This window comes from Chanodichthys erythropterus, chromosome 2, assembly GCF_024489055.1.
Source record: "Chanodichthys erythropterus isolate Z2021 chromosome 2, ASM2448905v1, whole genome shotgun sequence".
Lineage (NCBI taxonomy): Eukaryota > Metazoa > Chordata > Actinopteri > Cypriniformes > Xenocyprididae > Chanodichthys > Chanodichthys erythropterus.
This window is the reverse complement of record NC_090222.1, coordinates 17,183,018-17,210,677: the sequence shown is the minus strand read 5'-3', so window position 1 is coordinate 17,210,677 and position 27,660 is coordinate 17,183,018. Positions and strand designations below refer to the sequence as shown.

The window sequence follows — 27,660 nt, the reverse complement described above, 5'->3', positions numbered from 1 at the left end:
CATTAGTTGTCGATGATTAAGAAAGGCAGGCTTTCATAGATGTGTACTGGAGCAGTACATTAAGTAACTAACCTTGTGATGAAGAGATCAGGCTCATACTGTACAATACTCTGTAACTGAACACTGTTGTCCGACAATGTGCCTTCATTCTCCAGACTGTCACTGTGGCAACACACAGATACACATTCCCATTTTAACATATCAACAGACACCTTTACTTACATCTTTGAATGTATATTTTCAAATGTTGTATACAGATATTGGTGCACTGAAGGGCACAGAAGTGTCACACCTTTTTTGTGCCAAAAACCTTCCAAAAAATAAAATTATTTATGTCTTTGATAATTAAGTTGCACACTTGTTCTAGGTATAATGCATGGTAATTACTGACTGTCAAATTATATGATACAAAAAAAGAGGTCAGGAATTGAACCTGATTCTCCTTGAATTGTAAGCTAAACTTAGATATATCAGAGTACTGCCCACAAGGCTATAGCTCCAAAAAACATGGTCATTTTCTCTAGGGCACTAAGTGAGCCAAGACCACCCTGGTGCCCCCTCAAAAATATATGAGCATGACATCCCTGGATAGTACCTATTCCTAATGGTTGTGTGTGTGTTTGTGTGTACCTGGAAGCAACAAGCCTCATCTGGACCTTACTGATGAGAGACGTACAACTGAACTCAAATTCCAACATGAATTTCACCTGAGAAAAATGAGGCAGTTGGGAGAATCACTGGTCATTGAACCAAAACGTCTCAGTGACTGTTTTAATAATTCATGACGACAAACCTTTCTTTTTCCAGAGCCTTACCTTCGACTGAGAGCGAAACACTGGGTAGCTGACATTACAGGAGTGACTGTTTGAGCTTAGAGCCGTGCATTCAATCTTAAACTGGGCGTCTTCCTACAGAGAGAGAGAATGAGACAAACATGAGGCTGAAAGAGAAATGAAGACAAAATGCAGTTTATCAGACAGTGGAATGTACTTTTGTATAAACAATATGTATAAATATGAATGTTTTGTTTAAATAATTACATTACCATTCAAAAGTTTGGTGTAGTTAAGATTTTTTAATGTTTTTGAAAGAAGTCTCTTATGCTTACCAAAGCTGAAAATATTTGATAATAAAAAATACAGAAAAACAGTAATATTGCATATTATATATTACAATTTAAAATCACTGTTTTCTATTTAATTATATAAATAAAAAAATAATATATTTTTTAAAAAGTTGCATTTTCAGTATCATTACTCCAGTCTTCAGTGTCACATGATCCTTCAGAAATCATTCTAACATGCTGATTTTGTGAAAACCATAATCCATTTTTTTCAGGATTCTTAAATAAATGCATAGCATTTATTTGAAATAGAAATCTTTTGTGACATTATAAATGTCTTTGTCACTTTTGATCAATTTAATCCGTCCTTGCTGAATAAAAGTGTTAATTTCTTTCAAAAAACAACAACAACAACAACAAAAACTTTCTGATCCTAAGCTATTGACGGGTAATGTACTGTATACATTGTATACATAATTATTATCTTTATTAGTAAATAATTATTCAATAACTATTCAATAATTATTAATATGCTTTCATGTTTTAAGAGGAGAGATCGTGTTGGTACCCGTATACTCAGGCTGCTGAAATGCAGGTTTTTGGAGTAATGAAGTGTGAGACTAGTGTTATATGCATTTTCCAGTTGGTTTTGTAGCTGCACTTCTACAGCAAGCCGACGCCGAGGACTGCGCAAAACATATGGTTGTTGCCTACAAGAACAGATAAGAGCAACATTGAAGTTACATGCACAACACGTGCTATTTCAATCACCATTTCATGTTTAGTAGTCAGCTATTCTAAACTTTTTATGATAAATATTACTATAGCACTAGGGATTGAACCAACTAGTCCTGCCAGTATGTTCAAATGTATAGTCAAAGTCACAGTAGCTGTGAATCCCATGACTTTAGTTGTGCTTATTCCATACATGCCAACAGCAGGAGGACAATTTCTCTGTTACCTTGTTCCAGAAATGTCCATATGGGCCTGTAAAACCAAATCAGTTACACATACATCATCTTCCCCACAGTCTTTGTAGAATGGGATCTAAAGGGAAAAAAAAGAGATAAAAAATTCTGTTAAAAACCTGCTGAAAAACGTTCATCCACCCTGTACATGCAACATTAATTTATATTCCAGTTTTCAAAAAGGAATAGTGATATTGAATAGCACCCACAGACTTCTTGAATGTTGTTGGCCAGCCTTCGTCCAGTACAGGGCCGCTCTCTGTGTCATTGATTTTGAAACGCAAAGTGAAGCTGATTGGTCGGATGTAATCAGCTGTATCCTACATGTACAAAGGAAGTATGAAAGAGCGAGAAGAACAATTTTCCTCAAAAACAATCAGTAAGTAGTCATGTAATGAGAAAGATAATGCACAGTCAGCCAGCCATTAGGGCAAAACAACCCTCTTTTTGCGATATCGACCAGCTAAATGTACATTATCCTTCACTTCATTGATTTTTTTTAAAGACATTTGGACTTACAAAGACATGAAATGGTAGCGTGTAGCACATGGTCTGCCCCACACGAACACTGACGCCCATTGCGGTCTGCCGCTGGGAGTTGTAGTCAAATAGAGCACGAGCCGAGATCTTTCTGTCATCCAACATGGCCCCCATCTGCATATCTATACAGATAAGCAGATGTGGTAGTTTAGGAAGTGTATCAGAGTTGCTATTAATAAAGCTGCTGTATATAAGCAAAATTTAATACAGTAATGAAATAGTTAAAATAAAAGTTGTTTTTTGGTTACATGACACTTTACCAAAATATGTGCCATAAGAGCCAGGAGAACGAGACAGGGCCAAGAAGCAAACTGTAGCGTTAAGGCATGCAGAGTCTCGGCCAGCCTTGTGGCAGTTCTTCTGGATCACATTTATGGAGTGTGGCTGGAAGGACAGGCTGACATTGATCTGCACGATACTGCGTGACCTGTGGAGTACAGACAGAGGTCAGGAGGGGAGCAAGTTGTCACCATGCGTCATAATCAGACCTGACTTTTACTACTGTTTGACACACAATTTAATGTGATGAATTGCTGTCTTGTATGATGGCAGCACTTAGCTGATGCATAAAAACACTAGATTGTAATGAGGCGTAGAGTACTTTAGTAGGACGGCAGTGCCCTGTGCTCCCACAGCAAGATCCAGTAACTCATCCCCATCCAAATCCAGCAGAGCGCTCAAGCTACGGCCAAAATACTGCAGCCCTGCAGAGAGAGCGGAGCCTGGGATACGCTACAGACAGAAAAAGAGAGATTTATTAGTGTGTGAAGTATAAATTACAGGTAATATGGGGTCTTAAAGTCTAAGACCACTAATAAAAGTAGTCACTAATTTTACACTACAGTTAAAAAAATTTGGTCAGTAAGTTTTTATTATTTTTTTTTTCCAGCAAGGATGCATTAAAGGATTAGTTTAATGTCACCTAAGATGTCTTTCTTTTTTCAGTCGAAAAGAAATGAAGGTTTTTGAGGAAAACATTCCAGGATTTTTCTCCATATAGTGGACTTCACTGGGGATCAACGGGGTGAAGGTCCAAATTGCAGTTTCAATGCAGCTTCAAAGGGCTCTACACGATCCTAGCCAAGGAATAAGGGTCTTAGCGAATCAATTAGTCATTTAAAAAAATAAAAAATAAATTACTTTTTAACCACAAATGCTCATCTTGCTCAGCAATGCGCCACGCATTACGTAATCACGTTGGAAAAGTCATACGTGACGTAGGCGAAAGTACCAATCCAACGTCTACAAAGTGAACATGCAAAGACTAAGTCAAAAGGCCTTTACAAAAAAAGGTAAAACAACGATGGATGATTTTGAAGTTGGGGTAATTTTTCACCCTACCGCGATACTTCCGCCTACGTCACGCGTGACCTTTCCAGTGTGATTACGTAATGCATGGCGCATCGCAGAGCAGTGCAAGACTAGCATTTGTGGTTAAAAAGTATATACAGTACTTTTTTTTGTTTTTTTTTTTAGGAAAAATGACCGATAGTTGCACTAGACAAGACCCTTATTCCTCGTCTGGGATCATGTAGAGCCCGTTGAAGCTGCTTTGAAACTGCAATTTGGACCTTCAACCAATTGGTCCCCATTGAAGTCCACTATATGGTGAAAAATCCTGGATTGTTTTCCTCAAAAACCTTCATTTCTTTTTGACTGAAGAAAGAAAGACATGAACATCTTGGAAGACGTGGGGTTGAGTAAATTATCAGGAAATTTGAATTCTGAAGTGAACTAATCGTTTAAATGGCTCAGAAGTGACAGTAAAGACATTTATAATGTTAAAAAAGATTTAGATTTCAAATAAAAGCTGTTCTTTTGAACGTTCTATTCATCAAAGAATCCCCAACAAAATGTACTATAGTTTCCTCAAAATCAAGCAGCACAACTGTTTTCAACATTGAAAATAATCAGAAACGTTTCTTGAGCAGCAAATTATCATGTTAGAATGATTTCTGAAGAATTATGTGACATTGAAGACTGGAGTAATGATGCTGAAAATTCTAATAATAATATTTCTTGATCAAATATTTTTGATTGAATATAAATCTTAACAAATAAAATCACAAATAAATCTTACCAAACCCAAACTTTTAAACAATAGTGTACATTCTCACAATTACATTTTTCATTTCAAATTAAAAGCTTATCAGAACGATTTCAGTGCAGAGTTCAACTGAAAAATCAAGTATAATATTTTTTTTAATAGAAATATTACTCTCTTTTTCATTTAATTTATTTTACATCCTAAAACTTTGTTTATTTAGGTGAAAAAATAAAATTTCCAGATTTCCCTCTGTGATCTTATTTGGCTGTACACATGAAATAGTATAGTGGTATATTTACTTGTTTGTACTGTGGTATGATGTAGTATTCGTCGCCGTGGTAGATGTAAAGAGCTCCCTGGTGGTCATCCTCTAGCGGAGCTCCCACGAGCAGATCAGCGTATCCATCATGGTTTAAGTCATTGGCTACAGCCATAGCATAACCAAAGCGTGCATCCTGCGCCTTCTTCTGAGAATGCAGCGTACCGTTAGGTGCAAAACCATCCTGGTAGAGAGAGGCAGATATAGAGACAGAGAGAGAGATAGTGGGGAGCAGGTTTCAGATATAATATTCGAACTAAACAGTCATTTTAATTTTAATATTTATAAATTTATAACTAAAATGGTATAAGTTTGAGACTAAAAAGAGGAATAAATTGTAAATTTAAATAAATAAATACCCTCTGTATACACTTCTCTCTCTGTATGTCTCTAACATTCACATATACATCACACAAACAGTGCGGTTCTCACCCCATCCAGACAGTAGATATAGACTTTGCCTGTTTCTTTGTTTCCTGCTCCCAGGAACATGGGAGCAGCTATGAGCAGGATATCTGTTATTCCGTCCTGATCCACATCCACCACGCACACCTCACTGCCAAAATATGAGCCAATCTGGAGAGAGAGAGAGAAAAGATGTTAGGCAATCTGAAGATTCCCACACTTCTTGAATGTTTTTTTTTCCATTAGGAAAGCACCGATATTAAAACTCAGGTGGATATGTTAAGCCAATAGTTATTTTGATGTTATGGCCAATAACTGATAAATATATACATATAGAAATATGACATATATTGAAATATATACACATATGCACATACACAGAATATATTTAAATATATGAAAATAAACAATAGTTACTTTAAAATGTAATGATATTTCAGCCCTTGAGCGCACAAGAGACTTCTTTCAAAAAAAAAAAAATCTTACCAACCTCAAACTTTTGAATGGTAACATATGTTTTATGTTAATATGTGTATATTTTATATATATATACACACACATACATTTACGTATCACATTATAATTTCAATTTCCTTTAAAAATTCCTTTTGAGATCTAATAGATTAGAAATTAGCATCTACACTAAAAATCCAATATTGTCTGGTAGATATTCACAATATAGATCGAAAAAGAAAAATAGAAATACTCACAAATATATTCAGAATTTTTAATTGACCTTTTCTATTCATTTGTGACCTAAGAATTTTAAAAAATCCTTTTGATTTAGACTGATTCGCTAATTAATCATTCAGATTAATATGTCAACCCATTTGAATGATTCAGCGAAAAGAACCGATTTAACAACGAACAACAAATCTTCCACAAATCAAAGTTTGCAAGCATGTTTTACTCAAAAGCAATATCTGGCTGATGAAATATTTTAGACAATTGTACATTTATTATAGAAATGTTTTAGATTTTATCAATTTCTATGACTTTTCCAGGCCTATAAACCACAATTTAAAAGTCCCCTGATTTATCCAGGTTTTCCATGACTGTGGGAACCCTGATTGTGGATTTTGTTCTGAGAATCTTTAGATTTTAGAAGCGGCCTGAGTAAATGAAACCTGTTTGCTTTTGTTTAATATAAAAATAAGCTCATTAATTTTGAGAGAGAGCAGGAATGTGGTGTAAAAGAAGAAGGAGAGAGAGAAAAAACAATAAAAGATCAACTGAGAAAAGAAGGATATTGCAAAACTCAAAAAATTGGACTTCACACAAGGGTTTGATGGAGATCTGTGCTGTACCAGAGACAGTGTGTTTGAAGAGGGGAGGGTGTCAGTGTAAATAAATATAGTAATGAAGAAGAGATCGCCACCTGTTCTCCATTTAAGGCCTGCGTGATTATGACATTGCCTTCAGGGGTGAGGTCAAACAAGATGACCTTTCCTTTGTGCTTGAATCTGGGAGCACCAGCAACATACAACCTCCTCCAGTCACCTACAACCACCGATGACACTGTGTAACCTGCAACAGATGTACATACAGAGAATCTGACCATCACTAAATATTAATATATAGCTTTAAATATTATGTTAAGGTAAAAGCTTAGAGGACTGATTGTTTGGTGGTTTGTTTTATAAAGCGAAATGTTACCTAGGTAGGCTGCATGGTTCTTTAGCTCCAGGGGGAACTCTTTCTCGAAGGCCTCTCGTGAGGGAATAAGCTGCCCTTCTTTGCTCTCCTTCAGGACACCTCCCTCCCAGTCATATGCTCCCACCATGCCAAACAAGATTCCATCCTACAGTCCCAAAATTATATAGCACATTATAGCATGATTGTATGTTCTAAACTACTTTTAAACAAAGTACATAGAGACTCACATCCAAAATGTGTGTCGAAAAACCAATCTGAGACATCTCCATGAGAAAGGCACTTTCATTGTATCCCAGGGTCCCTGTAACAGCACAACACATTATCATTGAATTACACACTGTAAATTAATAGTATGTATTCATCTGATATGAATAGGATGCATTAAACTGATTAAAAATGACAGTAAAGACATGTTACAAAAGATTTATATTTCAAATAAATGTTGATCTTTTGAACTTTCTATTCATCAAAGAATCCATCAAAGAAAATGTAACACAGATTCCACAATAATATTAAGCAGCACAACTGTTATCAACATTGATAATAATCTGAAATGTTTCTTGAGCAGCAAATCTGTATAGGATCATGTGGCACTGAAATCTGGCTGCTGAAAATTCTGCTTTTTCATCAAGAATAAATTACTTTTGAAATTATATTAAAACAGAAACTAGCTATTTTAAATTGTAATCATAGTTCACATTATTAATGTTTTTACTCTATTGTTCACTAAATAAATGCAGCTTGGGTATAAGAGACTTCTTTCAAAAACATTACAAAAAATCTGTAATTGTGCAGAAATCTGCTGAACAATAAAAGTACACTGGGAAACTTGTATCTTGATCATGCCTCTTAATACACACACACACACAAAAAAAACTGAAAATACTGAAATATGGAAAAATGTCTAAAACATAGCTATAACATAGGCTACCAAGGTAAACATTATCAATACAGGATGGCAGTACAAGATTATTGGTTGTACTATATAGGCCAGTGTTTCCCAACCCTGTTCCTGGAGGCACACCAACAATGCACATTTTGGATGTCTCCCTTATCTGGCCCATATATTTCTGGTCTTGGAGTCTCTACTAATGAGCTGGTGAGCTGAATCAGGTGTGTTTGATTAGGAAGAGTTTGAAAATGTGTAGTGGTGGTGTGCCTCCAGGAACAGGGCTGGGAAACACTCATATAGGCTATACATACAATGTGAAATCCAGTTACTGCATAGCATTGGCTAATCATATTTCTTCCTGTACATCCGATCTAACCTATGTGTCCTGTGGATGCACAGCTGTGCCAACTTTAAGGTCATTCATCTCCTCCCTTTCCATCCTTCCTGCCTGGCTTTCCTCAGAAACAAGATGGCACACGAGTCACACCCTGTTCTTACAGGAATTATTTTTATGAAAAGACATCTTGTCCTGTCTTTTTCCCTATTTTTGTGATGTCTATGTCACCTACATTTTTTTGGGGGGGGGGGGGGGGGTAAAATGTCTTGCAGCATAGTCATTCCTATAAAACAAGGTTCATAGCCATTTTGTCTAAATGAGTGACTAAAAAAATTGGAGTATGATAAATTTCAGTTCTGCTATCAGATTATATACATTAACCCCAAAAGTATTTTGAGACTTAAGACACGCATAAAAATTTATGAATTAAATAAATGTCACTTGTGTACTTGCATACATTGTCAAGTGTGGTAAACGTGTCCAAATCAACATCACCAACATTATCAATTAAAAAGAAATCAGATTTTTTGTACTTTTTAGGTCAAAGAACCACTGTTGCTCTTCAAGGGAAGGACATCAGTTTTTTCTCTATGGCCTTTGAGAATGAATGTTCTTCTGCTTACCCTCTAAACTAAAAATGCGATCTCCCAATGCATCTACAATGTCATTTAGAGCAGCTTCATCCGTCACATTGAAGAAGTATTTCTCATCTGGGTCACTGGCAATGTACTTAATCTCATTGATAAAGGTCTCTGGATCCTGCTGTCTGCGGATGTAGTGACCTAATACCTGCGGATGGGAGAGAGAGTTACTTGTTTATTGAAAATGAATCTGAAATGTTGATTCCTCAGGCTTTTGTCAATGCGTCATGTTTGAGACAAGTCACATAGTAGAGAAAGAGGAATAACAACAGAGATTTTCTCATCCGTAGAGCCAACACCTCCTCCACACCACTACGGCGAAAGCAGATGATCTGATAGATCACTTAATGAAGGGATACAGGACTCAGAGGAAACTCATCCTAGAAACAGAACACCTACGCAGAGGAAACAGAGAGAATATCGCTCACACCCACTGGCAGCACACCACTAATGACAAGCACTGAGAACTATTGGTGCCAGGTCATGAGTTCACTCTTTATTGGCATGTACCTATATATTTCCCAACAAGACAACTGGTTGGATATGCTGACTTGATAAACTCCAACTAATCAATATGAGAAATCAGATTTTTTTTTTTTTGTTCAGTCATGTATTGGTCATGATCTTTCAAATTTAAGGTCTGGAAATATTGGGATAATGGAGGATAATCTCACAATATGACTTTATATCTTAGAGTGTGATTGCACAATTTTTACTTTATATGACTCATTGTGACTTTATATCTCACAATTAGTGTAATTTTATATCTCACAGTGGAAATACACCGATCAGGCATAACATTATGACCACCTTCCTAATATTGTGTTGGTCCCCTTTTTGCTGCCAAAACATGTTAGCATCAGATCCTTTAAGTCCTGTAAGTTGTGAGGTGGGGCCTCCATGGATCAGACTTGTTTGTTCAGCACATCCCACAGATGATTGATTGGATTGAAATCTGTGGAATTCGGAGGCCAAGACAACACCTCAAACTCGTTGTTGTGCTCCTCAAACCATTCCTGAACCATTTTTGCTTTGTGGCAGGGCGTATTATCCTGCTGAAAGAGGCCACAGCCACCAGGGAATACTGTTTCCATGAAAGGGTGTACATGGTCTGCAACAATGCTTAGGTAGGTGGTACGTGTCAAAGTAACATCCACATGGATGGCAAGACCCAAGGTTTCCCAGCAGAACATTGCCCAAAGCATCACACTGCCTCCGCCGGTTTGCCTTCTTCCCATAGTGCATCCTGGTGCCATGTGTTCCCTAGGTAAGTGACGCACATGCCATCCACGTGATGTGAAAGATGACGTGATTCATCAGACAGGCCACCTTCTTCCATTGCTCCGTGGTCCAGTTCTGGTGCTCACATGCCCACTGTTGGTGCTTTCGGCTGTGGACAAGGGATCAGCATGAGCACCCTGACTGGTCTACGGCTATGCAGCCCATACGCAACAAACTGCAATGCACTGTGTATTCTGACACCTTTCTATCAGAACCAGCATTAACTTCTTGAGCAATTTGAGCTACAGTAGCTCGTCTGTTGGATCGGATCACACGGCATCAATGAGCCTTGGCCACCCATGAACCTGTCGCCGGTTCACCACTTTTGATAGATACTGACCACTGCAGACCAGGAACACCCCACAAAAGCTGCAGTTTTGGAGGTGCTCTGACCTAATCGTCTAGCCATAACAATTTGGCCCTTGTCAAACTCACTCAAATCCTTACATTTGCCCATTTTTCCTGCTTCTAACACATCAACTTTGAGGACAAAATGTTAAGTTGCTGCAAAATATATACCACACACTAACAGGTGCCGTGATGAAGAGATTATCAGTGTTATTCACTTCACCTGTCAGTGCTCATAATCTTATGCCTAATCGGTGTATTTCTCAGTGTGATTTCGTATTTCACAATGTGACTATATATCACAACTGTAACTTTATATCTCACAAAATGACTTCATATCTTTGTGACTAATTTGACTAAATATCTTGCAATGTGACTTTATCTCTCACAGTTTACAGTTTGCACAGTTTTAAGAGCCCTCACATTAATCTGACACATTCAGCTGACTTGCGTTTTAGTCCTGACTTGTGGTCCTTTCCTGATCCTGTCTCCTTCTCATTCCCACTTTGCTTCCTGTCAATTCTCTACACTGTCACATCCCAATAAAGGTAAGGTCACAAATACATTTAAAAAAAATATTTGTCAGAACGCACAGCTATTTTTAAATGGCTGTCAAAAGAGAAGGATGTGTTTTGCCCAAAAAGTTACAGCATCTACCAGCAAGGGGCTAACTGGTCCATGCTACCCAGCCAAACCTCGACCCCTTGGGAGTGAGGATTGTTCATGCTATCAAGAGATGATGGCTCAGCACCCTGGACAGAGATCTGAGGATTTCTTATTTGGGTCTCATCTGAGGTTGGGGCATGTTCCTGATCTCAAAAACAATCAGACAGCAACTGGTGGAAACTTGCCAAGCATGTTCTCAAACTAGTACTTTGTTAATGATATTTGAGTTATTAAGCAATCATTCAGCAATCAGACCTATAATATTCAATGTATTTCAGTACTTATCTGCAGTGGTAATTGTTGCACATTCCTAGTATCTTGTTCTGAACTTCCACCCACTTCCCCACCCACTATGCTCACATTCCCAGCATCTCTATCCTGTAATGCCTAAAACATATGCTGGCTGCGGCACACGACCAATACAGTGAGGTTGTTTCTCTACTCTCCCGCGAGTGCTTTACTTTTCCATCCATTCCCTAGTTCTGTGCAGGGGGAAGAGAATGAGAAAGGGGAAAGGGAGAACATAAAACACATGAAACATGAAAGCTATGCTTTGGCTGGCAGGGCATTAAAACCAGCTGTCATAATTTTATTCCACAGTTCCCCCGAGAAGACGGACAGACATATTACCCAGATGACTCTGCAAATCCGGACACCATTCTGCACCATTTGTGTAAGAGAGGAAAACATGGGCTCATTCAGGAGCAGGTTTACATGATGTCCTCCGTTCCAATAAGTGGAGAGCACAGTAGAAATGTAAAATCATTCAGGAGTATTTAAATTCGAAAAGTAAATGACTTTGAGATGGTTTGACATTTGTTTTAGTTCTTTGGACTCTTTCAAGTGTTTTAGCTGCACTGTATATCCAAGTGGTTTATATTACATTTTGTTAGAGCTTGTACTGGGGAAACTTCAAAATTGCACCATTCTTTTTGATTATGTGCTGTCAATGTCTGCGGCTTATGAGAAAAACAAAATGGAAAAAAACAGCACTACTCAACTATCTGCACTGCAAAATGAACAATGTTAGAAGACTTACTATAAATATTATTACAAACCTGATTCCAAAAAAGTTGGGACACTGTACAAATTGTGAATAAAAAGAAATGCAATAATTTACAAATCTCATAAACTTTTTATTCACAATAGAATATAGATAACATATCAGATGTTGAAAGTGAGACATTTTGAAATGTCATGCCAAATATTGGCTCATTTTGGATTTCATGATAGCTACACATTCCAAAAAAGTTGGGACAGGTAGCAATAAGAGGCCGGAAAAGTTAAATGTACATATAAGGAACAGCTCGAAGAACCAATTTGCAACTTATTAAGTCAATTGGCAACACGATTGGGTATAAAAAGAGCCTCTCAGAGTGGCAGTGTCTCTCAGAAGTCAAGATGGGCAGAGGATCACCAATTCCCCCAATGCTGTGGTGAAAAATAGTGGAGCAATATCAGAAAGGAGTTTCTCCGAGAAAAATGGCAAAGAGCTTGAAGTTATCATCATCTATAGTGCATAATATCACCCAAAGATTCAGAGAATCTGGAACAATCTCTCTGCGTAAGGGCAAGGCCGGAAAACCATACTGGATGCCCGTGATCTTCGGGCCCTTAGACGGCACTGCATCACATACAGGAATGCTACTGTAATGGAAATCACAACATGGGCTCAGGAATACTTCCAGAAAACATTGCTGGTGAACACAATCCACCGTGCCATTCGCCGTTGTCAGCTAAAACTCTATAGGTCAAAAAAGAAACCATATCTAAACATGATCCAGAAGCGCAGGCGTTTTCTCTGGGCCAAGGCTCATTTAAAATGGACTGTGGCAAAGTGGAAAACTGTTCTGTGGTCAGATGAATCAAAATTTGAGGTTCTTTTTGGAAAACTGGGACACCATGTCATCCGGACTAAAGAGGACAAGGACAACCCAAGTTGTTATCAGCACTCAGTTCAGAAGCCTACATCTCTGATGGTATGGGGTTGCATGAGTGCATGTGGCATGGGCAGCTTACACATCTAGAAAGGCACCATCAATGCTGAAAGGTATATCCAAGTTCTAGAACAACATAGGCTCCCATCCAGACATCGTCTCTTTCAGGGAAGACCTTGCATTTTCCAACATGACAATGCCAGACCACATACTGCATCAATTACAACATCATGGTTGCGTAGAAGAAGGATCCAGGTACTGAAATGGCCAGCCTGCAGTCCAGATCTCTCACCCATAGAAAACATTTGGCGAATCATAAAGAGGAAGATGCGACAAAGAAGACCTAAGGCAGTTGAGCAACTAGAAGCCTGTATTAGACAAGAATGGGACAACATTCCTATTCCTAAACTTGAGCAACTTGTCTCCTCAGTCCCCAGACATTTGCAGACTGTTATAAAAAGAAGAGGGGATGTCACACAGTGGTAAACATGGCCTTGTCCCAACTTTTTTGAGATGTGTTAATGCCATGAAATTTAAAGTCAAATTATTTTTTCCTTAAAATGATACATGTTCTCAGTTTAAACATTTGATATGTCATCTATGTTTTTTTCTAAATAAAATATTGAAATTTGATACTTCCACATCATTGCATTCTGTTTTTATTCACAATTTGTACAGTCTCCTAACTTTTTTTTAGTCGAGTTTGTATATTATTAATATAACTGTTTTATTTTTTTATAATTTAATATGAAAATGAGCAAATAAGAATTCATTATAAGAATAACAATAAGTGTTGTAAATTAAAAACTATTAAAAATTAGTTTTGTTAATTGAAATGAAGCTGAAATAAAATGAAATTTTAGAAGAATTAACTAAAACGGAATGAAATAAAACATAAGCTAAACAGAAATAAAAAACTAATAAAAATGACAAAAGCACATAAAATTACTAAAATTTAAACTAAAATAAAACCAAAAACTGAAAATATAAAAATAAAACCTAATTCAAAATATTAATAAATAGACCTACTATGATAATATATACAGTAAATATAATTAAAATAACACTGAACAACATATTTATTGCCACTTATTAATAACAAATGTCATTGTTGGTTTTACAGAAACTATAGCCACATCTAGTCATAGTAATGAGGAGCCATGGATGTTTTACATGTGGTTACCATGGTCTTATTACAAATACAACAATTAAAATATGCAAGCGCTCTCCATGAGTTAGACCAAACTATCAGCTTTCCTCCTGTAAAAAAATATGTTCTGTTGGAATGTCTGATTGGGGAAAAAAAACTTGTTTGCCTGCAGACATTACAATATATGACTGCAATCATGAACAGCCTGATGAAAGGAAACCAATATCTGTTAAGGAGTTCAAACACAGTTCCACTGTCAGACTATTTTAAAGTGTGTAATTTCTTTGCCACTAGTGGCACCAAACAGAAATCCTAAAATAAAGACTGCTTTCAAGATTGCAAGTTTAAAATAACCCGTCCTCTCTTGGTTAGACAGGCAGCTAGCCCTACACCAAAAGGTTAAGTAAATTTAAATATGTCCAGCCCTTTCCTGGCCCATAGCTCTTATTAAAATAGGTGTTGTAGATGTTATTAGTGGTGTTTGCGAGGCAAAGCATCAATATTACCATCTCACATGCTTATTATTTTTCTTCAGTACAAATCTGCGCCGTTTGTACAAGGTGTCAAATTATGCGGCTTAGTGAGGATAGGTGTGCTATGACTTATGTAAGCAATAGCACGTACAATGTGTGCACAGTGGGCGAAGAATCAGGTGAAAAACCCTTTAGCCCAAAGTATACTTCATTTTTTTGTCAGCGTACAGTGCGTGTGACGCGAATTTCGTCATCAGAACTTTGTATGCGCTTGCGTAGAACGCCTGTGCACATGTACGAGTCAAATGAAGTATACTTTGCAAGGCTGCACATTCGACTGTGCGCATAAAAAAACTAAGTATACTTGCTGTTTTAGACTTAACATTGGACAGAATGTGACATCATATCTTTGCATCAGAATCCTGTCTTGAGTCTTTATTTATTTATTTATTTATTTATTTATCCTTTATTTATCGAGGAAAATCCTATTGAGATATCATAATCTCTTCTTCCAGGGAGACCTGGTCAAGACCTGGTTGATGGTGGGCTTATTTGACTCAGCTTAAGCAGCCAATAAATAGTGACATTTAAACTTCATAGCCACGCCCTAGCAACCACTTAGAGCACTTTATTAACCACCCTATAGACTTCCATTGAAAAAATGTAAGAGATATCTGTGGGTCATATCGTCGTAGAGACAAGTGGGCGGCCTCTTTGACTCAGAATGGCAAGTATTCATTAAATGTCACCATGGAAACTTTCTAGTCACGCCCTAGCAACCATTTAGAGCACTCTAGCAACTGTATGGCAGCATGAATAAGCCATATCTCAGCACCAGAACATCATAGAGACATGACGTTTGGTTTGTTTGATTCAGGCTGAGATCCAGTCTATTAGTTTCGCCCTGGAAACTGTCAAGCCATGCCCTAGCAACCATTTACAGCACCATAGCAACCATACGGCAGTGTTTCTTTGTTCAGCACTTTGGTCAGCTTTGCTGTTTTTAAATGTGCTATATAAATAAAATCTACTTACATTTACAATTTCTTCAGAAAATGTACACGTCTAGTTATAATTAATATATCAGCTTTTTGCTGCTTTACGGTCAAAAGTGCATTAAACAAATATACTATACTATTAAACTATATATACTACAATCCTATACTATAGTATTATATATATATATATATATATATATATATATATATATATATATATATATATATATATATATATATATATATATATATATATATATATATATATATATATATATATATAAAACTATACTATATATAATATAATACTATTAAAAATACTACTATACACTAAATATAATGTATAATTTGTAATTGCACTTATTGTTGAAATACAGAAAAACGCAGTTATTAGTATTGGTATTTTATCTTTTTCATTTTAAATGACCCTAAAAACATGCTGAAGTCAGATAATATATTTTTTATGCAATAGATCTGAAAGTAATGCAAAATAGACCCAACTGTCCATAATTTACAGTTCATAGATGTGAGCTCATGGATATAGACAGAAAATAGATAGGACCAACACACCCTTTGAGTTTCCTAGTAAGTATTTGTGTTTTTTAAGATACAGATGGAGGAAGACATTTTGGCTACACTGACACCCCAGGCTCTGGTGGAGGCAGCTTCACTTTGTCTTTTTCTTTTGCTGTTGTGGTTTAGGGTGGCAGAATGCAGAAGTCCTCCAAATGACCCACCCAGAGGGGTAGGGTGTCAGTGTAGAGAGGTTTTAGGGTGTGGTTCATTCCTCTGATGGCAAGGAACCCCATTTAAATCTATTTCTGAGCAGCAATAATGTGGTTATGATTGTTTAAAGAATGAGGGAAGACAGCTTTATCATTCAAGCACAGACAGAGAGTGAGAGAACCGGGTGGAGCTGAGCAGAGACACTGAAAATAGAGCAGTGCCAATTATGGTCAGTTTAAGTGGGGATCTGATATTCAGAAATACACTCTCCTGCTCGCTATTTTTTTAGGAGGGGTTGTAGGTTTTTCCAGTCTACATCAGGGGTCATGTTTAATTATTGTATGAATGTGTATTTGTACTCACAGCGATGGCATATCTTGTGATGTTACGCTTCTCACATTCAGCCAGGGACTCAGGAAGGTCTTCCCCATCATGGGACTCTCCATCTGTCACGACTATCATCACTTTAGTGGCTCCTTCCCTTGCTCCTCTGTCTGGACTAAAGGCCTCAGTGCTAGACATGAGTGAGAAAACAGTTAAACACAAACATTTGTGTCAGTAACATGTTTTTAAAGAAATTTCAACAATGATCAAAGTAACGAAATTTTATGAAATGTTACAAAAATTTATATTATTTCAAATAAATACTGCTTTCTTTAACTTTTTATTCATCAAAAAAATCAGTTTCCACAAAAAAGCAAGAAACACAACTATTTTTATCATCAATTATAATAAGAAATGTTTCTTGAGCAGCAAATCAGCATATTAGAATGATTTTACTGATTTTTAAAAAAATAAAAAATATTTAAAAGTTAAAGTCATGTACAGTGGCCCCAAAAGTTTTGCTTGAATAGTTTGTTTGTTCTATATATAAGTCAAATAAATGCCATATGGTTTAATATTTAGTTATATGACAAAATACAACACATATTTTAAGTGCTGTTTAAGTTTTCAAATATTTTTTGGGACCCCTGTATAATTCCTGCAAATTTAAGACATATATAAATCTGAATATGGTCCATATTTCTTACTAAAATTCACACAAACACAAACTAATAGGCAGTCGATACATGGCATGCAGCAGGTTTCTGTGCTGCTTGTGTGAGGGTGACTTGCATTCTTCAAGATGTAAGTTTCGTGGCACAGTCAGCGTTAGTCAACTTAGTGATTTTCAGGCGGTCGTCCAGATTCTAGCTAAATATAACTATGTGGCTACCCGCAAAAGTGCAGAGTTTAAAAACAACCAGCAGCCTTCCGCCTAATTACATCCAGGAGAGGAGAGGAGAGGAGAGGAGAGGAGAGGAGAGGAGAGGAGAGGAGAGGAGAGGAGAGGAGAGGAGAGGAGAGGAGAGGAGAGGAGAGGAGAGGAGAGGAGAGGAGAGGAGAGGAGAGGAGAGGAGAGGAGAGGAGAGGAGAATAATGGTAGATGTGTGAAACAATAGTGAAAACGTGAAAAACAAAATGGCCCTCTGATTTACCACACAGAGAGACAAAAGGAGACCTGACAAAACAGCAAGGGACTGTTTTGATGTGGTATGTGAAAAATAGAGGGCAGGATTTAATGGTGGAGAGAAATGTTTGTTTCATGAACATGTTTATACACAAGATGTTGTGAGGGACAGACATCTTGAAAACAAGTCTTGATTATGAGAAAAATGCAGATCTTGTTACACAGATGTTTCAGGCTGGGATTTTATCAATTATGAATGCAGTTTTAGAAAGGGATTTAGAAAGAAAGCAGGCAAGAAAATAAGAGCGCTTAATTTATTGAATGTGCAGTGTTTTTCAAATCTTAAAAGTATATATTTTAAAAAAAAGTTATACTTGCAAGTAAAATAATATTAATGAAATAAAAGATCACTTAAGTGTACATATTTTAAAAAAAAAGTTTACTTTGACATTGCAACGTACATTTTAAATCATTATGCTTTAAAAATCTTTTGTTGTGCTTTTAAGAAGTACACTGAAACTAACATAGTGAAGCATATATAAGTACTTGATTATAATTTTAACTGTGGTGTTATTCAATACTACATTTAGTTAATATATTTTAAATGTACTAAATTGCAACTTCATCATTACAAATACATTTAAATACATGACGTACAAGTTTCAATAGAAATTACATTAAAGTAGATTTTAGGTTAATAAATGCTTGTCAGTATATTCAACTGTCAGTACACTTTTACAGTATTTCAAAGACAATAATTATGAAATTACATACAGTTGTGGTCAGAATTATTGGCACCCTTGGTAGACATGATCAAAAATGACTATAAAAATAAATCTGCATTGTTTATTCTTTTGATCTTTAATTAATAAAATTAGCAAAATTCTAACCTTTCATTGAGTCATTGAGGGAAAATAATTTAAAGTGTGTGTGTGTGTGTGTGTGTGTGTGTGTGTGTGTGTGTGTGTGTGTGTGTGTGTGTGTGTGTGTGTGTGTGTGTGTGTGTGTGTGTGTGTGTGTGTGTGTGTGTGTGTGTGTGTGTGTGTGTGTTTGTGGGGGTGTGGGGGATGGGGGGTTATTATGAAATCAATTAATACAATTATTGGCACCCCTAGAATTTTTATGAGTAAAATATCTCTGAAGTATATTCCCATTCATTTTTTTTTAGCAAAAATCCTAACACGCGGTGAGGAGGAAAGTTTGAGTGGACAAAGACTCTCCAAGGATCACAGCTGGAGAGCTGCAGAGATTAGTCGAGTCTTGAGTCTAAGAAAGCCTAAAAAAATGATCAAAAAGCACCTACATCTCCACAAGTTGTTCAGGAGGGTTTCAAGAAAAATCCTCTGCTCTCATCCAGAAACAATCTCCAGCATATTCAGTTGTCAGAATTGATTGGAACTTCAAATGGGACCTGCTTCTGTGGTCAGATAAAACTAAAAAAAGAGCAAACCCACCAGATGGGTTTGGTGCACACATGGATAAAAAGTGCCCCATGCCCACGGTTAAATATACTGCTGGATCTTTAATGTTGTGAGCCTATTTTTCTGCTGGAGGTCCTGGACATCTTGTTCATATATACGGCATCATGGATTCTATCAAATACAAAACAGATAAAAAATCAAAACCTGACCACTTCTGCTAGAAATCCAGTAATGGGCCGTGATTGGATCTTCCATCAGGACAATGATCCAAAACAAACATCAAAACCAACACAAAATGTGTCACTGAGCACAAAATGAAGCTTCTGCCATGGCCATCCCAGTCCCTTGACCTGAACGCCAAAAGAAAATGATTGGAGTGAACTGAAGAGAAGAAGCACCAACATGGAGCTGGGAATCTGGAAGATCTGGAGAGATTCTGTATGGAGGAATGGTCTCTGATCTCTTCTCAGGTGTTCTCCAAACTCATCAGGCATTATAGAAGAAGACTCAGAGCTGTTATCTTGGCAAAAGGAGGTTGCAAAAAGTATTGAATAAAAGGGTGCCAATAATTGTGGCCAACGTGTTTTGGAGAAAAACATTTATTTCATAATGTCATTTTCCCCCCACTTTCAATACATTTCCTTCAATGAAAGGTTAGATTTTTGCTAATTTTATGAATTAAAGATCAAAAAGATAAACAATGCAGATTTATTTTAAATAAACTTTTCCTGATAATTTACTCACCCCCATGTCATCCAAGATGTCTTTCTTTCTTCAGTCAAAAAAAAAAAATTTAAGTTTTTGATGAAAACATTGTAGGATTATTCTCCTTATAGTAGACTTCAATGGGCACCAAACAGTTGAAGGTCAAAATTAGTTTCACTGCAGCTTCGAATTGTTCTACATGAACCCAGATGACAATTCTGGCAGTGTAGCCAGACTTTTGAACTAATTTTTATATGCAATATGTTAGTTCAATAGTATATAACAATTAGTTCATTTTTAAAGCACGCAATTAAGTGTCTGAAAAAAATCAGTTTACAGCATTCAGTTTACACTCAAGTATATTCTATAGTATGAGTATGTACTCATTTTAAAAGTATGCTAAAGTGTACTATTTCACAAGGGCTAACAAGCAAGCAAAGCTAGAAAAAAAGCAAGAAAGAAAGAAAGAAAGAAAGAAAGAAAGAAAGAAAGAAAGAAAGAAAGAAAGAAAGAAAGAAAGAAAGAAAGAAAGAAAGAAAAAGAAAGAAAGAAAGAAAGAGTTGCAGGGAAAGTGATTTGAGCAAATAAGTCAGTTAATTGCTGGGGCTGGTGTTATTTAAAGGCTGCTGTGCTTTTATTGAGTGCTACATCTGGACTTATGTGGTTTTTAACTCACACTCTCTTTCATTTTACTGTGTGTTTGAATTAATTACTATATTTGAATTCTCTCACGTTCGTGATTGTGTGTGTGAATGTATGAACATGGTCATGTGTGTTTGAACAGCTGCACGGGCGAAGGCAAAGTCTACTGGATGGTGACCACACCTGCAGCTCTGCTGAGCCAGCTCTCTCCTCTCTGCATCAGCAAACCTGAATGTTATGACAACCTTCCTCACCTCACACAACTACTGCTATCACTTCATCTACCGTGTGAGAGTGTGTCTGTCTAATGTGTGCCTTCTAGAGAATGGAAAGTCTTAAATGAGTATTTAATTGTGTAGAAAGACAAAGACACAAACACACCACAAACACATAAACACAGTAAGAGAGATGAAGGACCTGCTATAAATGAAAAAGGTCCATGAAACTCTTCAACTTCTGTGGAGAAGACAAAATGAAGGATTTTGTTTAGCACTGACAGAGATTTCTGACTAAATTCCTGAACATTTTTGTTAATTAATTGACTTTTATTGCGAACCTCACATTGTAAGCCACAATAGAGTAAGTTGTAAGCTGAGTGTTCAATTCGCTAAAAAGTTTTTTTCTCAAAGTAAGTGAAATTATGTTTTCCATGATATGGTCCTATTAAAATGCATAGCTTGACTTTAATAAGACTAGATTGTTTAAATATCGTTTTCAGACAGTAGAGTTTCTCTCCAGCAGTTGAGACAAGTTTCATTTTGTGAGCTTTTGCTTTTGTGGTCAGCAAGTGCCAGCTATGGTTAGTGTTCTGCATGTGTTCGTGTGTGTATATATGTGTGTGTGCTGCAGAGATTCGGCATTGGGATGCCAATAAAGAAAAATGACAGAAGCAGAAATGACAGGAATGGAAGGAGTGTGAATGGGACACAGAGAATGAATATGAGCTTCTTTAAACAAATCTTTGGTCATGTATGCAAGTCTCTGGGGAAAGAATGGAATTACAGTTTTGAGGAGGCACCTTAAAAAGCATCAACATGAAAACAAAGGCTCTATTGATCAGACAGACTCAACTATGCTACACACACTTTACATTATCTCTGGATGTGGTGGGGATCAGGTTAAGGGCAAAATGTACATAAAGCGATAACTTTCAAAAAGGAGTGAGAGAGAGAGAGGGAGAGAGGGCTGTGCTACATTTGTTTTGAATGAGCAGTGGGTTGTCATACCAGGCCATTTGGATGGCGTACGCAGTGCGGGTCTCCCGTCCCTCCTGACGACTGATGTTCTTGGCGGCTTCAACCACATCCTGTGTTGTCTGATAGTCCCTGAGAGACCACTCGTGTACTGAGATCTCCCCATACTGCAGGACACCAACCTACACACCATAGTCACAAACAGTAAAGTTAAAGTTGATCTCAGTTTTGACCTTAACATTTTTCCCCATCTCAGTTAATAAGCAGAAACATATTATTATAACATTATGAGGACTGTTTCCTTGTTTGACATATTTGTTTGAGCATCCTGGAGTGTGATTCCCATACAGCGACATAACTCGCTGCTTTACAGCCATAGTACAACGCATTGTTGAACAAAACTAGCTAGTCACACAGGTGGTGAACATCTTTCTTGAAATGAATCTGTTTGAGATCAAATTAATGCTAGCTAACGATGCTTTTGGGAAACGCACCACTGGTTAGGTTTGACTCCTTGTTACACATTACCTGAATGACAGCAGAACGCCGTAAATGAGTTAGAGAGAGGAGAGAAGTGATCGGGATTTATGACTGAATCATTCAGTAATCTCTGGCCTGTGTTTTGTTTTACACAGTGACAGTGTGACCAATAAATTTGACTGATATAGCATCTTGGATTGTTGTAAAGTAAATAAGTGATCACGTAAATGCAGTGTGATCTGAATACGTGTAAGTGAATTGGCATCATTTAGAAAGAAGATCGCATTTATGTATGAATCGAGATTGTGATTTTTTTTCTCGATTAATTGAAAAAATACCAGCAAATTAAGAAAACATCTTCATCAGTTTAGCAACACGTGCTGCAAATACTCACAACTCAACCAAATACAGAAATGTGCAGCAAATACTAACAAAGCACATATGATCAGAATAAAAAAACCCTCACCTTTCAGGTGATCGACAACACCACTGAAGAGTAGACATTGAAAAATAAGCAGTCCCAGTCAGGTCCGTCACTTGTTGGGGTCCCCTTGAAACATTTCTGTTGTGGTTTCTGTTATTTGCAGCGCGTTTCTGTATTTGGTTGCGTTGTGAGTGCTTGACATTAACTTCTTTGCTCACCAGCCACCATGGCTAGTGGTTTTTCAAAGTTACCTGACACTTTTACAGGCCAGAATTTTGACATTGATACCATGGGGAAGAACTGCCAGAAAGATATTTTTATATTCATAATATCTCATAATTTGGCAGCAGGTATATTAGGCTGCTGTCACTTTAAGACCTGACACATGGATCCATTATACTGTTACACATGCGTCATCTATTTATGTTCACTTAAAACATAACAGACTGTGTTTGTGTGAATACTGAGCACATGAGTTGTCAAACTGATGATGTTTTCTTAATTTGCTGGTGTTTTTCTATTTGCATGTTTTCTTCATTTGCAGTGTGTTGATCTCTCAGCCATCACAGGTAGGGCTGCAGCTATCGATTCTTTTTGTAATCGATTAATCTAGCACTTAATCGGCCGATTAATCGATTAATCGGATAATTTTTTTTAAACAACCAAAACAAATAATGCATAGTGAAAATGATGTGGCTGTAAAATGATCAAGCATTTGGCTTTTATTTATAAAAAAAAACAGAGGTATTGGTTCCAATTCCAACATTTGGCTCCAAAACTAAGCCTTTTTATTGCAATTTTTTACCCATTTAGTGTTTATAAGTGCCAGTTCCAACAATTATATAACAATACAGTTAAGTTTTAGCGAATACTCGCTAAGACTGGCATTTTGACATTATTTTGTGTGTATTTGACTATTTAAGCGCAATAAGCAGCGAAAAAGAACTTAGTTTAGTTCTGAGAGGCGGCTTTATGTGCACGCACTTTGGGTGTGAGCACAAAATCTGTGGGAATCAGTAAATATATGCACAATACGTGCAATCCTACGCCCAAATTCAAGCCCTGTAACACCAACAATATTCATTCGGAGAAAATAAAATGAGTGAGTGAGGGGAAGCGGGTTTGTGTGTGAACTCGCTGTCAGAAAGATTAGACAGTGAGAAAGAGCAGCTGGTATCGTGTATATATTCTGCGGAAAATGGGTATTGGAAGCATTTCATATATTTCAATATCAATATGTTTCGAAAAATCAATATATTTGACACTACATTGCACTTAGTTTATTATATCAGATGCCTTTTTAAAATACTATAATTGAAAAAATTTATATATTTTATATGTAACAGGCATAGGCTAGTAAGAGCTGTGCTTGTAAACCTCACTCCCCTGAACTCAAGAGGTGCTCTAGCAATTGATGCTGGAGACTGCAGTCTTTAGCCTCCTTGTTAGAGTGCCCACCTCCCATGCAGATGGGCACGGGTTCGCGCACCACTAGGAGAGAGTAGGTACGAACTAGAGGGGCTACATTGGTGCCGAGACCTGGATGGGAGTGAGGTTTAGGGGGGGTGAGTGTAACGGACATAGGCTAGTAAGAGCTGTGTGTGTAAACCTCACTCCCCTGAACTCAAGATTGACGCTAGAGACTGGGGTCTTTAGCCTCCTTGTTAGGCTGGAGCAGGCAGGTACGAATTAGAGGTTAGGTTTTAGGACATTAACACCCACATTTGGTGGGTGAGTATTTGCAGCACATGAGTTGTCAAACTGATGATGTTTTCTTAATTTGCTGGTGTTTTTCTATTTGCATGTTTTCTTCATTTGCAGTGTGCTGATCTCTCAGCCATCACAGGTTTCTTTGATTTCTTTATTTATTTGAAACAGAATTCTTTTGTAACATTATAAATGTCTTTAATGCATCCTTGCTAAATAAAAAAAGAAAGAAATCTTACTGACCCCAAACTTTCAAACGATTTGCCTTTATATTTTAGGAAGATAGCATTTCCTCATAACAGGTCATTGTATTTGGGGTCCCTGCCATTAAAAAGTAATAAAAATAAAAGGGCTATCAGATGTTTGAGGTAATTTGCTGTAAGTAACACAGCAGCAGTAATCTGTGCAGAGTGGATAACTCTAGAATGAGATGTAGAAGAGATTGGCATCTCCACTATGCGCTCCGCCCCACCAACATGAAGGCCCAAATCTGCTGGAGCAAGATATGCGCCACAAACCAGAGGAATTTCCTTTTACCTCGTGCTGCCCCCAGCCTGCCTACCGCCTTATATATCTCACATTTAAAAAAACCCCACACGTTAGGAATGTAGATACACACATTCGTCTATCCATCTCTCTCAATACATACATCTACTCATGCATCAATCAGTCCATCTTCTCTTTATTCTCTGGTATACATTCATACATTTCCAACTCTATCCCTTCTCCTCTAGAAACCACATCTTCTGTCTATTCACATTAACAATGTCATCTATTTTCCGCTCTTTCTGTTTGGGCTCAGTTCTCTCTGCAGACTGGCTTGCGGTTCTGTTACTCACAGTTGCTCATATACCGGCTCAATGCATCAAAGCTAGATCTGTGTTAGAGCTGCCGATGACAGGATGTAAGGTTAAAAGTCAGTTCTACACATTTGTCAAAACCTCAGCCAGGTCTCTGTTACCTAAAAGTACATCATTTAGGAGTAGAGGTTTTGTTCATTCACTTTGCTGTATGCTTATGCACATGTTCTGACCAATGAATTTCCATGATTTTTCCATGACTTTTCCAGTCGTTTGAAATAAAGGATTTTTAAAAATAATTTTTATACAGACTGCACTTACAAAGATTCATTTCTTACTTCAATATATTCAATATACTGTAAGCACAAAATAAACTGAGAAAAAAAATAGAAAAAGTTGTTGTAATTACAGTTTTTTTACAGAAGATTTTACTAATTGTTCATTTTTTCCAGGCCTGGAAAACCTTGAAAAACCCTGATATTCCCATGGGAGCCCATCTTTTGGCTATATATTCATGAAATTATTAAAAAAATAAAAATTTATTTTTTTGATGGTTAAATATGTCAAACTCTCACCAGATGAGTTACTCAATCAAAACTGATGTTAACTCAAGCTCAGATTTTCTTCTGAATTTATGGCAAAAATAAGCAATGCATAATTAAAACTAAAAGAGGAACCATTATTTAGAACCACAAAAACATGTGAGTCAAATCTGGGAAGAACATATTTTAAGGCATTTTTATCACAAAACAAAGCAAAAATCCCTCAAAACCCACTTGCTAAAATACGAAGTAAACAGGAACTCCATTAATAGTGGGAAAAAAACAAAAAACATACCTGCATTTGCTCAGGGCTTATGTGGAACTTGCTGAGAATGTTGCTAAGGAAGTTCTGCACCTCATACCAGGGGTAGATACTATTAGAACCATCTAAAACAATCACTATGTCCATGTATGTGGTGCATCCTGTGAAAAATACACACACAAAAGAAGTTCAGTTAAATATGATTTTTTCATTAAATTGAACAGGTCAGATGGACAGAGGATGTTTATCTCACTCTGGGCAGTGGGTGCAATGATGTCCTTGGGCTCCATGTCATTGGTGACAGATGCACAGATTCCTGTGCTGAACAGAGATGTACCACATTCCTGGGACCACAGTGGAGCGCAGGCCTAAAGATCACACAGAAAAAGTCTCTTTAAACAAGTCATCCAGCATCTGTAGTATCACCTTTATTCTAAATTTTAAAAACTTGTGGTACAATGCAGACATATTATGAGCATTCGTTCACAGAACATGTGCTTAATATGTGCACAAATTTGTTAGTATTGCATATTAAATTCTCTGTGTAAATGTTAAGTCTGGTATTTGAGCTTTTTTCTGACAAATTTCCTCTGTTTAAAGGGAGGGTAGCGCTATGTGCTGGTCAGACCAATAAAATTTACTGAAGTGAAGTGAACAAGGGGAAGTAGGAGAGAGAAACAGAAGGAAAGAGAGAAGCAAAAAAAGGACAGCTTTGATGAACATAAGAGACTTCTATCAAAAACATTTTAAAAATCTTACCAACCCCAAACATTTGAATGGTTGTGTCAATGAGATTGTATCAAATGAATATCCTGAAACTCCTTATAGGAGATAATAACAAAATAAGACAAAAAAAATACATGCACACAATTTTCACATATTATTATTATACAGTATATAATATGAAATGAATGTGGGCAGCTCAGATAATTTTAAGCTTTTTTAAATATTTGATTCATTGAGTTCATATTGAAATTATAGGTCTGACCAGAGTTCAGGTATTGTTAACATCTCTTTTAAAACTTTGGGTCTTTATTTGAGTCTGAATTATTTGGTCATCTCTGTAGAAACATCTGAAAAGCAAAAGTCTTGCTCTCTCAAATTCATTTCATTGCTGCCTAGGAGAAGGATTTGTAAATTTTCTTCTTTGTTTGGTATGGGGAATAATCACTAAATTAGGTTAGAGAGAGGGAGAAAGAATTAGACTGGGAAGAGAGGGAAAATGAGAAGGAACGATATGAACAGAGAATTGTTGATAAATGTCGGTTATTGTCATAAATGCTTTAACAGAGTTGGCGGCTGCTCCTGCAATGAAGCAATTTAAACGTACTTGGTGGTAATTGGGGGGAGAAGGGCAAAAAAACACATAAAAATAGTACGTCTTCAAAGCGTACCATTTATGTGCCTGAAAAACCATTGTGAGGATTGGTGAGGGAAAGAATGGAGAGAAAGAAAACATACCAAAAGTTGAAAGAGGGAGAATGAGACAAAAGAAAGACGGGTTTGGAAGAAGTGGTTAAAGGGGGTAAAAGTTCTGCAATTCCCCACCCTGTTATTATGAAGGCCTGTAACAGAGGGATGGGAGGA

General features: G+C 36.9%; 1 protein-coding gene across 1 annotated transcript in view; it reads right to left on the bottom strand.

Annotated features, from left to right (window-relative positions):
• The window catches only part of itga10 (integrin, alpha 10), a 68,344-nt gene that overhangs the window by 7,488 nt on the left and 33,196 nt on the right, over positions 1-27,660 (bottom strand). Inside the window, exons 6-24 of the mRNA XM_067402753.1 lie at positions 26,327-26,441; positions 26,107-26,234; positions 21,892-22,040; positions 16,811-16,961; positions 8,851-9,016; positions 7,226-7,299; positions 6,999-7,143; positions 6,721-6,869; positions 5,370-5,513; positions 4,918-5,121; positions 3,173-3,303; positions 2,832-2,998; positions 2,551-2,693; positions 2,241-2,351; positions 2,025-2,110; positions 1,632-1,773; positions 816-908; positions 631-707; positions 73-162 (exon numbers count right to left, since the gene is read on the bottom strand). Of these exons, the coding sequence (XP_067258854.1) occupies positions 73-162; positions 631-707; positions 816-908; positions 1,632-1,773; positions 2,025-2,110; positions 2,241-2,351; positions 2,551-2,693; positions 2,832-2,998; positions 3,173-3,303; positions 4,918-5,121; positions 5,370-5,513; positions 6,721-6,869; positions 6,999-7,143; positions 7,226-7,299; positions 8,851-9,016; positions 16,811-16,961; positions 21,892-22,040; positions 26,107-26,234; positions 26,327-26,441 (2,465 nt within the window). The remainder of the gene's footprint in view (positions 1-72; positions 163-630; positions 708-815; positions 909-1,631; positions 1,774-2,024; positions 2,111-2,240; positions 2,352-2,550; positions 2,694-2,831; positions 2,999-3,172; positions 3,304-4,917; positions 5,122-5,369; positions 5,514-6,720; positions 6,870-6,998; positions 7,144-7,225; positions 7,300-8,850; positions 9,017-16,810; positions 16,962-21,891; positions 22,041-26,106; positions 26,235-26,326; positions 26,442-27,660) is intronic.